This window comes from Poeciliopsis prolifica, unplaced genomic scaffold (assembly GCF_027474105.1).
Source record: "Poeciliopsis prolifica strain line A6 unplaced genomic scaffold, Auburn_PproV2 SCAFFOLD034, whole genome shotgun sequence".
Lineage (NCBI taxonomy): Eukaryota > Metazoa > Chordata > Actinopteri > Cyprinodontiformes > Poeciliidae > Poeciliopsis > Poeciliopsis prolifica.
The window spans coordinates 1,374,653-1,385,851 of record NW_026562409.1 but is presented as its reverse complement, the minus strand read 5'-3'; the positions used below and the strand labels follow the sequence as shown (position 1 = coordinate 1,385,851).

Sequence of the window (11,199 nt, the reverse complement as noted above, 5' to 3'; positions counted from 1 at the left end):
TTACTAATGATGTTTATCATAGGTAAAAGTTGTTATTAAAATGTTTTAGTGTTTTTTTTTTTTAATTAAATGTTGACATTTAAATCAAACACATTTCAAATAAAATAGTAAAATTACAAACTTACATGAAGCGAAGCTCTCAGATCTTCTCTATCAGCGGCAGTTTCCTTCCCGCGCTTTTTTTGCGGCGTCACTGCGGGTCGAGATAAAACTTCACAGTTTGGATGTTAACAGCAGCAGCCTGACCTGGTGAGTGAAACACAACCTTTATATTTATGCTTACATAAATTTAAAAAAAAGTTTGCGTTTAATATAAAATGAAATATCAGATAATAATCCTGTAGTGTCAAATGTAACTGATTTGAAATGTATCACAAAAACAGACAAAACGGTCACTACCATGTGCCTCAACATAAATCAGCCGCCATTTATTTATTGCAATAAGAAAACTATTATTTAGTATGGCATTGCTGTTTTTAAAAGTTGTTACAAAGACACACAGTAGATTATTTTCAAAAGAAAATATAGAACTGGCCTGATGTAAACCAAATAATAAAATTACTAATAATTAAAAACATCAGAAAAATTATTAAAATCATTGATGTTGATTATGTAGTTAAAAGTAACTACGATATATCAACTATATTAAGCAAATATCATATATATGTGTGTGTGTGCGTGTGTGTGTGTGTGTGTGTGTGTGTGTGTGTGTGTGTGTGGTGTGTGTGTGTGTGTGTGTGTGAGAATTAATTTTGTGCGTTTTGTACTGAAAAAAACTTATTTGGAGAAGATACCTGATAATTTCTCCTGAGCTTATTATGTTGTAATTATGTAATTTATTTACACAAATGTTTTATTCATTATAATTTAAAATGGCAGATTTTAAACGTATATTAAAATATATTTTTCAAACAACAAAATACTCTCCATGCATTTTTATGGTTTTTCACAACTTTGTGGAACAGAACAAACACGCTTGTTTCTGTTCGGACACTTTAAGTGACGGACTATAAACAAATAAAATGGCGGCGATGTTGAAGTAGAAGAACCGGACTCTCAAGGAGACACTATTTAATCGTGTTACGGAAGGTAAAATGAAAGTTTATCACAGTCGCGCCTCGTTTTCCATCATGCTCTATGTCAGCTCAACGGTTTATTTGCTTAATGGAGCTTCTGCGTTTTAATTTAGCGAATATTTAAGCGTTTTAAGTCGATGAGCTGTCAGCAGGAGTTTGGCAGGAAGAACCTAATAAACCAGCTTTACCTCTTCATTTTAATCTGTTCTGCTAAGAAATATTTTTGTAGTGACAGCATCGTATTTTGTTATCAGCTGGCAGTACGGTCAACCTACTTTCTGCTGCTGGTTGTAAAATCGAGATCACTGCCGCAGAAATCAATGAGTTTCAGCCCAGGGCTCCCGTGTTGCTCTGACAACCACAGCGGTCGAGTGAAGGGCGAAAGGATGGCAGCGTCCTCACCAAACTCCCCTCAAATACTGGCCGATTTGGAGATTTTCCTCGGATTGCGCTTATTTGCCAATTGACCCGGTTTACCTGAAATGAATGAATGTTTCAAGCTTTGATTCGGCAAGTCGTCGTTACATTCATCTGGATCTCATTTCCATTTGTTTTCAATGAACCAACAGTGTCTCCTAAAAGGATCTGGATCTCTGCAGCTGTTTTGACGTTTTTATGACCGCCGAGCGCGTTACGACATTTCCTACCGTTTTTCGTTTTGCTGTAGAAGATTAATGATTGAATTGAATTAGATTTAACTGTGAATTGTTCTGTTTTCAGTTTAGTTTTTGTACAGATATAAAGACAAAAACCTTTTCATCTCATTAAATCAATGTCATCAATTTATTACAGTTATTTACTTCAAAATGTGAAACATACATCTTTATTGCAAACAGATATTTAAATGTTAGGTATTTATTTCTTAACAGTTCCCTTCCTTCATTCCAGTGTTTTTATCTTGTTAACATTGAACTAAATGAATATTTTTTCTGTTTATCATCAAAGCTGTGGACGCCATGGTGCTGAAGATCTTCTTCCCACAGTGCTGCAACCGGGCGGAGAGCGGGCTGCTGGTGGGACGCTGGATCTCCGGTCATGACTCGGCCGTGGTGCTGGCAGTCATCCACTACCCGTTCATCCCAGCGCAGGTCAAGCAGTACATCCAGCAGGTCAGTTCCACACTAACTACTGTCCAGTTGTGAATAAAAAAATGATCCTGTGGATATAAATTCATTACATTTTCATGTGCTGATTTCATATTAAACTGTCTCAGCATGGTGACAGTTTAAACAAATACGTAAAAAATATTTTTATAATTAAAAAGTAATTATTATTGATCAATTAATTATTTTATTTATTAGTTATTAAGATACAGTCTTTAAGTCTGCAGCTTAAAGCCTTGTTTGGATCTGGTTAAATAACTTGCAGTAACTAACTGGACTTCTTCTTCTGTCCTCCCAGATGCAGGCTCAGAGCGGCGTGGATCTGTCGGTTCTCGGCTCCTGGAGTCTCCCTAAAGACGGGCAGGAGGGCATGGAGAGCTTCCTCAGGGACCTGAGCACCATCTTCCCCCAGGAGCGCTGGCTCCAGATCCGACGGCAGTTCGGAAAGACGGGCTTCAGCTGCGAGGTGCTCAGCCTGGACCAGAGTGAGCGCCCCCTGCTGGAGTTCAGGCCAATGGCAGCAGTCAGAAACAGCTTTACAAACAGCAATCTTCCTTCCTTCCTTCCTTTCTTCCTTCCTCCCTCCCTCTCTCCCTCTCTCCCTCCCTCCCTTCCTCCCTCCCTCTCTCCTTTCCTTCCTTCCTTCCTTCCTTCCTTCTTTTCTTCATACTGAGTTGGAGATGCAGCAGAAATAAGGCTCATTAATCTATTAGCTTCATTTTCATTCAGTCATTTAATAAATATTCTGCGTTATGATTTCAGTCAAATATTCAGAATTTTTTTTCTTGGCGATAAAATCTGGAAGATTTTCTCTCCTCCAGTTTGCAGGAAGGATTCAGGAGGAAAAGCAGAGAAGAAGAGCGAAGAGGACAGCGGCGACGTAGAGCGTGAGGATGAGGAGAAGGTGATATTCGTCCACTACGAGCAGAGGAAGGTGATGCTGTCGCAGCTTCATCCTGTGGAGGCCCAGGAGTCTGGGAGCGGATCAGAACCTCACTCTGAGCTCAGACAGGTACCAGAGGACCAGAGATGATCCGGGTTCTGACGGTTATGAAGGGTTCTGTTCTTTCTGAAAAGTGCGGCATGTTTTTGTGGTATTTGACCTCAAAAACAGCCACCATGTATATAGTAGATCTAGGTCTGGACTTTGACTAGGCCATTCGAACACATGAATCAGCTCTGAACCGTCCCATAATATTTCTGGCTGTATGTCTCCTCATCCTCGTCCTCCTCTTCCTTTTCCTCTTCTTCCTCCTTTTCTTCCTCCTCCTCTTCCTCCTCTTCAGGTGTTTGGGACAGTGGCGCACAGCCAGCCGCTCTTCGTCCTGGACCGGTACGATGACGGGCCGCTGCGGTCGACCCACTGGCAGTCTGAGGGCCGTGAGGCCAGCATCGTGGTGGAGCTGCTGAAGCAGGCCTCGGTTCCGCTGGGCCTCCTGCTGGGCCGGATGCTCTCCGTCTGGACCTGGATCTGCAGCGCCCGGTGAGGAGAACCGGGCCGGTGCGCAAACTTTAAATATCGAGGAGAACCGCTGAGAAATGCACTCTGCACTGGAAGAGCTACATCTTTCTTAAACGTCTTATCAGTTACATTTAAAATGAATAAACACAACTAAATAAAAATTATTATTAGTTTTGAAGAAAATATGCGAATCGTCTCAAACAGGAAAAACATTTAAAACTGATTTCTGGCTTCACTGTACAAAAAGTTTCTGAAAAATCAAAAATGGGTCAAATTTTCCTCCTGGTTTCTCCCTGCAGGCCTTTAAATGAGAAACCAGGAAAAAGTCAGAGACCCCTCCCCCACCTGTTCCTATTTTTATGAAACCAGGAGTTTTTATTTCCATGTCGTTCATCAGGTTTTATTGTCATTTTATGAAGAAAATCCCCTGAAGATGTTTTAATGTCTGAACTGCTTTAAGCCTGGAACTATGAATGCTTCATAGTTCCAGCCTGAACCCGGTCCGGTTCTGGTTCTGATTCTGCAGCCTCCCTCTGACTTCCTGCTGTCTCTCCCAGGATCCTCAGCTTCTTCCCGCTTCGCTTCCTGTCCTCCAAGCTGTCCACCTGCGTCCAGCTGAGCTACAGAACCGAGCGGCTGCAGACGCTGGTCGCTCCGCAGGCCGCCGCCCACATGGACTTCATGAGGTGGGAGAAGGTTCTGTCCCAGAGGGACGCCGGGCCGGACCGGGTCCGTCCCAGACCGGGTCCGTCCCTCTCACCTGTCTCCCGTCTGTCTGCAGGAAGGCCAACGTCCTGGTGTCCGTCCTGCTGGACGTCTCGCTGGGCGTCCTGCTCATGTCATGGCTCTACAGAGACCAACACATCGCCATGCTGGCCAGCAACATGGTGCCGGCCGCCGACGTGAGTCACGGCAGACATATGGGATTATATAGAGATTACATAGAGATTATATCGGGGGTGGGTAACTGCAGGCCTTTTAGATGTGTCTCTATTTCACCTGAGTCAAATAATGAGGTCTTTTTGCAGCCGTGTTGGTTCCTTTGCTCTTTTTCTCGTCACAAACTTTTTAATTTGTTGCTTCATGAATTTCACTGGTAGTCAATCAGAAATAACATTTAAATAAATTATTATGTTTTATTTTTAAAACTGATTTCAAAGCAAAACTTATAATGAGTCATGATTAAAACATTTCAGTATTCAGTTTTAATTTATTTATTTTTGCATTCAAGTCATTAAACTGTAAATGTTCCTTCCTGTGACTCGTAGCCAGGTAATTTCCCAGCATGCCCTGCTCTGTCTCCACAGCGCGTGGCGCAGCAGCTGGAGGAGCTGCTGCAGTGGCTGATGGGAGCTCCGGCCGGCCTGAAGATGAACCGGGCCCTGGACCAGGTTCTGGGCCGGTTCTTTCTGTACCACATCCACCTGTGGATCAGTGAGTCTCGGACCAGAACCAGAACCAGCAGCGTTCACCGACATGAAGCTCATCTCTGCCTGTCGCCCTGCAGGCTACATCCACCTGATGGCGCCGTTCATCCAGGGAATCTTCTGGTACGGAGGCCTGTCTGCCTGCCTCGGCCTGACCTTTGCCCTCTCACTGCTGTCTGACATGGTGGCGCTGTTCACCTTCCACATCTACTGCTTCTACGTCTATGGAGCCAGGTAAGAATGGATGGACGGACGGAAATTCGTTCATTCAGATTAAACAAATCAAAAGTCAGCTATGTGTTGGTTCTACAATGGATTATCAGAGCCATGCTAAGTAGATATTTGTTTTTAAATTAATAGAATAAAGTTCTATTAATTATGTTCATAATAAAACAAACAAAAAAATTCTCAGACTAACTGTTGTATTTGTAATAAAAACTGTAATATGTTTAAAAACCTGCAGGGGGCAGTGTTTGTCAGACATTTTAATTAATAGATGTCTGTAAAGAGTCTGCTGCTGTTTTCTTTGAGTAAAACTCAAATATTTTCATCTGATTTTGGTTCAGAAGATTCTAATCTTGCCTAAATAAAAATAACTGAGTTATTTTAGAGATGTTTGACTTTATTCTCAGAGGAGAACCGTAGTCGTTGCTGTTTCTGTAATTGCAGGTTATGACCTGCACAGCTGCATGTTTTCTTCACATTTTTGGGTTGGATTTAATTTTTTATCCAGACACGGCCCATCTCTGGCCGACTGTGAGGAATATGTGCTCCCTGTTTAAAATCCCTACATGCACCAGGAGCAAATAGTGAACTGGTGATGCAAGTGAAAATTCACACATGTGCCGTTGAAACCAGATATTTACATACTCTGAAAAAAACACAAAGTCTTTCACCGTATCAAGTCAAATTAAACTAAACTTTTTCTCTTTACCAAATAAGAGAAAACTTGGCGAGAACATTTTTTAGATTTTATTTTGCAACCTTTCTTGAATTTAAAAGCTTACATCCATTTAATCAGTATCAGGGATTAACTGTATTTTAAAACTTTTGGGCTTTTAAGCATCTGTGTTAAAAGAGAGCCGAGAATCTTAAATCCACCAAGTAAATCTGCCAGATATGAAGAACACTCATATCGAAAGCTTTAAAGTGAAACAATTTCTATTTAAAACCTTCTGTTGGTAAAATGAGGATCCAGTCACCAGTCTGTTGTGATTCCAGATGACTGGCTCTAAAACTAAAGACTGTATTGAAAATCAGAAAATGAGCCAATAATGCGATTCTGTTGGAAGTGAATCATGCTGGTCGGGTCTCCAGAATGAAAACCAGCTCAGGCTGAAAATGTTGGACGTCTCCATCTGGTTGATGGTGAATCTTTGCTCTGACTTATTCGGTTTCTCTGCTGCAGCAGGAAGTGCAGAAACAAATTGAGGTTTCATGCTTCAGTCTGATGGAGCTAAGTGGAAACTTGAAGCTTTGATATATGGCTAAATGACATTACAGCTCTCTCTAATGGTTATCAGTTATTGATCAGGATCCTAAGAGCAGTATGGATAATTAGTTGGGCCGAACACAGCTTCCTGAGTTAAAATATGAGATCAGAACGGATGGATGGATGGATGGTTGGATGGATGCTGGTTGGATGTCGGTTTGATTGTTGTTTCTCTGATTCTGATGCGTTTTGATCAAATCGTTTCCCAAAATCAAAAATAAAATCTTAAACGTGTCAATTATTTTCTGAAACACAGGAAGTGATGGAAGTTAATCACTTCCTGTTTGTTGATGTTTACTTCCTGGTTTCCCTCTCAGCTGCTCGCCTGTCTGCAGCTCCTGTTCAGTTCTGGAGAATCTGTGCCTGATTCTGATGAAAGCAGAGGAGAAACCTCTGAATTAAACATCTGCTCTAAAGATAGAGCTCCTCGCCTGCGTCACGCTGAAATGTTTCCCCCTTCCTGCTGCATGCCTGCTGCTCCATTTCCCACAGTGTGTGTAGTTTCACTTTGTCAGGCTTTTTTGTCAGAGTTTCTCAGCGTCCCTGCAGTGATCTCAGCAGGAGGAGCCGCCTGCCTCTGACTTCAGGCAGCTTCATGGAAAATTAGTTCATGATGATTATTTTATGATGGTTGGGAGCAGATTCTCTGTCTCCAGGAACTCAGATGAACCAAATTTGTTAATTTACATTTAGAGCTTCAAAGAAGAGACTTTATCTCCTCAGGCTTTTTGTGCTGAATCGTTCTTTATGCATATTTGAAGGTTAAGCCACAGAAAATCAGCCTTTGTTCTGCTTCTTGCAGATAAAGTTCAGAAATGTTTGTTATTCTTTGTTTCCTATCCAGAAATAAAGAGAACAGAGATTTCTCTTAGTGATAAAATAAGGAAAGTCCAACTCGTTCTCAGTCGGATTGGACCTTCCTGAACTACTTCCTGTCTCTAATCCTGGTTGAGGTTATCATGGTCATCTCTGCTCTAAATGAAGGGGAGGATTACATATAACCTCAAAAAACTGTCAATGGAAAAATGAGAACCATTGTTAAAGGCAGAAAGAGTAGAAGCTACTTAAAGTCATAGAGGTGTCAAATTTGTTTTATGTTATATTTTATAAATATAAATGCCCAAAACTAATGATCTTCATGAGTGGATGGAAACGTTGGCTGACAGTTGGGAGTGACTGACGGCTCTGTGCGTCTCCGTCAGGCTCTACTGCCTGAAGATCTACGGCCTGTCGTCTCTCTGGAGGCTCTTCAGGGGGAAGAAGTGGAACGTCCTGCGGCAGAGAGTCGACTCGTGCTCCTATGACCTGGACCAGGTGAGTCTTCCTTCCACGTTCCCAACATATTACATCTATCTGAATGATCTCAATTACAAATGTACCCCATGATGTAAGAAAAGCCACTAAGAAAGAGTTTTATCGCAAATTTAAAGAAGGAAAGATTCTTTAAAGGATTCTGGGTAAATACGATAAAACCAAACACACTAGTCTAGCCCTAGTTTGAGAAAGGGCTCATGGTTTTTAGCTAAAGACAAAAGAAAAATCCTCTAAACACTAAAGTATGATGCCACTCCTTTTTTTTATTTTATTTTAAGAAGGAAGTTACGCTCAGCACCTTATTTTGAGGTTTTCAAGTTGTTTCCTTCAGCGGTCCTTGGCGCAGCGCTCCCACAGCTCAAATGGTTTAGTTTTTGCAATGTTGTTGTGAAAACAGCCAAAAACCATCAGTCCAGTCATGATGGACAGATGTTAAGGGAAGTCAACAGTCAGATTTACAAAGTATTCTTCATTAACGATGGTGTTAATCAGCAGTTTGCCTGACTTTCTGAGGTTTTTCAGTCATTTTCAGTCCTGAGGTCTGTTGTGTTTTTGCTGCAGCTCTTCATCGGAACGTTGCTGTTCACCATTCTGCTGTTCCTGCTTCCTACCACAGCGCTGTACTACCTGGTCTTCACCCTGGTAAGAGAAGCTGAAGCCGGGATTTGGAAACGTTTTCACCTCAGTGACTCTTAATAACTTTAATGACACTTTTTAGTGAATCATGTTTTATGCTATCATAAATAAATTGAACCCCAGCTTTGTTTCTCCTTTCTTGGAAATCAGTTTTGGGTCCAGTCAGGAGAACAGCTTTGTGAATTTCTCCCATACTTCCTGTTTTCTTTAAACCGACGTTATTTGCAGGTTTCTCTGAGAACAAGCAGAAACGTTTGTTAAAGCTGTGGTGTTGGTTTATTTTTCACACCTCTGTGTGCCTGTGTGTGGGGCAGCTGCGCCTGGTGGTGGTGCTGTTCCAGGGCGTCCTGCATCTCAGCGTTGACTTCATCAACTCCTTCCCTCTGTTCGCCATGGCGCTGCGGATCTGTCGGCCCTACAGACTGGCTGGTAAATCTCATTACTTCTGCAAAGCGGAAACTTTGGCGTGTGTAAATGTGTTTTTATTCCATTCTCAGAGGGTGTGAAGTTCAGAGTGCTATGTGAGGAGCCGGGCACCGCCCTCCACCTGCTGATGGAGGTGAGATTTCCCGGTTTGTTGCTCCATTTTGGACATTAGCTGCTGCTGGAGGTGGAGTCTGTTCCCTGACGCTGCCGTTGCTCTGCAGATCAACCCTCTGAAGTGCAGCAGCGTCGTCCAGACCTACCGCACGCCGACCTACAGCTGCTACCCCAGAGACTCCTGGGCGGCGCTCATCAAGAAGCTGTTCATTGGGGAGCTGATTTATCCCTGGAGACAAAAAACCACCAAGTCTGACTGACAGCGGAAACTGTGAAGTATTTTGAGCAGCTTGAATGATTGATTATGAACACTCATTCCATCTTTTTTAGTACATATTTTTATTTTTGTCCACACTTATGAAAGATGTGGAACACTCCTAACGAAGTTTCAATGCTGGTCCATCACTGAACAATAACAATTTCATTTAATTTTACCGTAATAGGAGCAAACATTTATAAAATTTTAACAAAATGTTACAGACTTTGCTTGTTAAAAGACTGAAGATGATTTCTGATTGAAAATGAATCAAGTTTAGCTAAATTGTTAAGGAATCTTAACAAATTAACCAAGAATAATAATTAGTCCTTTTTTGTTATCGTTTTATACGCAGACTTGTTAAAAATAACCAAATTCCATTATGGAGTTCTGTTAAAACATTTGTTTATGTGAAAAAAAATTGAATCAAAACAATCTAATGCTTGCATCACAGTGTATTTATCCAGATCTAATTGCATCACTCGTCGTATAACAGCGCCCCCGGTGGTCGGATGAATAAATGAGTTACAGGATTGATGACGTTTGCTAAATGTCCGCTGTTTCCTTTCCTTGTTTTATTCTTTAGTTTTACTTGTTTGTTTTTTAACCTGTTTTATGACAATTTGAGAAAATGTATTCTTGAAAATAAATCAAATCATGAATCCTATGGAGGGAAATACAGCACCAAAGTCCGTTTTGTTTTTTTTTGCTACTGGAAAACAAACTGTGGTTCTGCTTTGCTCCAAGCATTGATGGTTTTATCTCTATTTTAGAAAATCATCTTATATTTAACTTGTCTTGTGCCTGCTGCAGAACCAGTTGGTGCCAAACTGGTAGATGTTTCCCTAAAACGACTCAGTTTCAGAAATGATGTGAAAAGATTTCCCTCTGTTTACCCCTCTAAAGTGTGGCCAGTAGGTGGCGCTGTGTGCAGCTTTCCACTGCTTTTCCTGCCTGTTTTTTTAAGCTGCTTTTCCAGCTGATCCACCAGAGTTTGTCTGAAAACATCTGAAACAGATGCAGAGAAAACTCTGTGGAAGGATGTTTGCTGTTTGTTCTCTGAACTCCTGGTTTAAGATGCTTCTTTTTCATCTTTATCAACAAATAGCACCAGAAGTTTTTCAGCCCTTCAGGAGGATATTTGAGTTTCAGACACTTTCCTTGATAATGTTGATGTTGGTCCTTTTTGATGTTGTATATAATTGATCAGTAGCTTTATCCTAATCAATAAACTTATTTTGAATAAAATCTTTATTTTTCTGCAGCCTTTTTTCCATAACTAATTATATTTTATTCTGGTAAACTACAGTTATAAAACAAAATCGATCATCAGGAATCAAAAGGCAGAATTTATTGTTTCTGTCGTTTTCAGTGATTGATTTGAACTGATGTGGCTCACCACCCAGGGCAGCATTTCTTCACAGGGCGACATGAAGAGAAAACCATTCACCTCCTTGGATGTTTTACAAATCATTCATGATTAACTAAGCTTAGCTTTTTTTTTGACAAAAAACCCTCAAATATCCAAGTGAAAACTTAGTTTTATAAACAATAATAATTGGATAAAGATCTATGACATAAAATAAGGGACTGTATAAATATTGTCAGTATTTAGTATTTGCATCTCTGACTGCGTCCCAGCAGGGAGTCTGTGTGGATTTAGACGCTGCAGTTTTTCTCCATTCTTCCTGCTAAACTGTTCCAGCTCTGAACATCAGCTGTAAACAGGTCTGGGCTTTGATTAGGCCACTTCAGAACCTCCATCTTGTTGTCTGTGAATCTTTAGCTAAATGCTTTGGGTTGTCATTTTTTCTGTTTTCTTATTTCCTCAAGATATTTTTGATTCTACTGTTGAATTGGGTCAGTCACTTTTTATGCAGTCATTCATTTTGT

The 11,199-nt window shown here is 41.0% G+C and overlaps 1 protein-coding gene across 2 annotated transcripts; it reads left to right on the top strand.

Annotated features, from left to right (window-relative positions):
- Window positions 1–145: 145 nt before the first annotated feature.
- Window positions 146–10,554, top strand: pigq (phosphatidylinositol glycan anchor biosynthesis, class Q). Of its 2 annotated transcripts, none has more exons than XM_055051983.1 (14): window positions 146–249; window positions 2,022–2,185; window positions 2,478–2,664; window positions 3,001–3,191; window positions 3,466–3,662; window positions 4,199–4,327; window positions 4,423–4,543; window positions 4,949–5,075; window positions 5,149–5,302; window positions 7,763–7,874; window positions 8,436–8,516; window positions 8,825–8,939; window positions 9,008–9,069; window positions 9,158–10,554. In XM_055051983.1, exons 2-14 carry the CDS (start codon window positions 2,033–2,035, stop codon window positions 9,308–9,310), a joined length of 1,782 nt encoding a protein of 593 aa, XP_054907958.1. In that variant the 5' UTR covers window positions 146–249; window positions 2,022–2,032; the 3' UTR covers window positions 9,311–10,554. The 2 variants fall into 2 exon arrangements, with proteins under 2 accessions (XP_054907958.1, XP_054907959.1); XM_055051984.1 differs by lacking the exon at window positions 146–249 and adding an exon at window positions 1,012–1,089.
- Window positions 10,555–11,199: the final 645 nt, after the last annotated feature.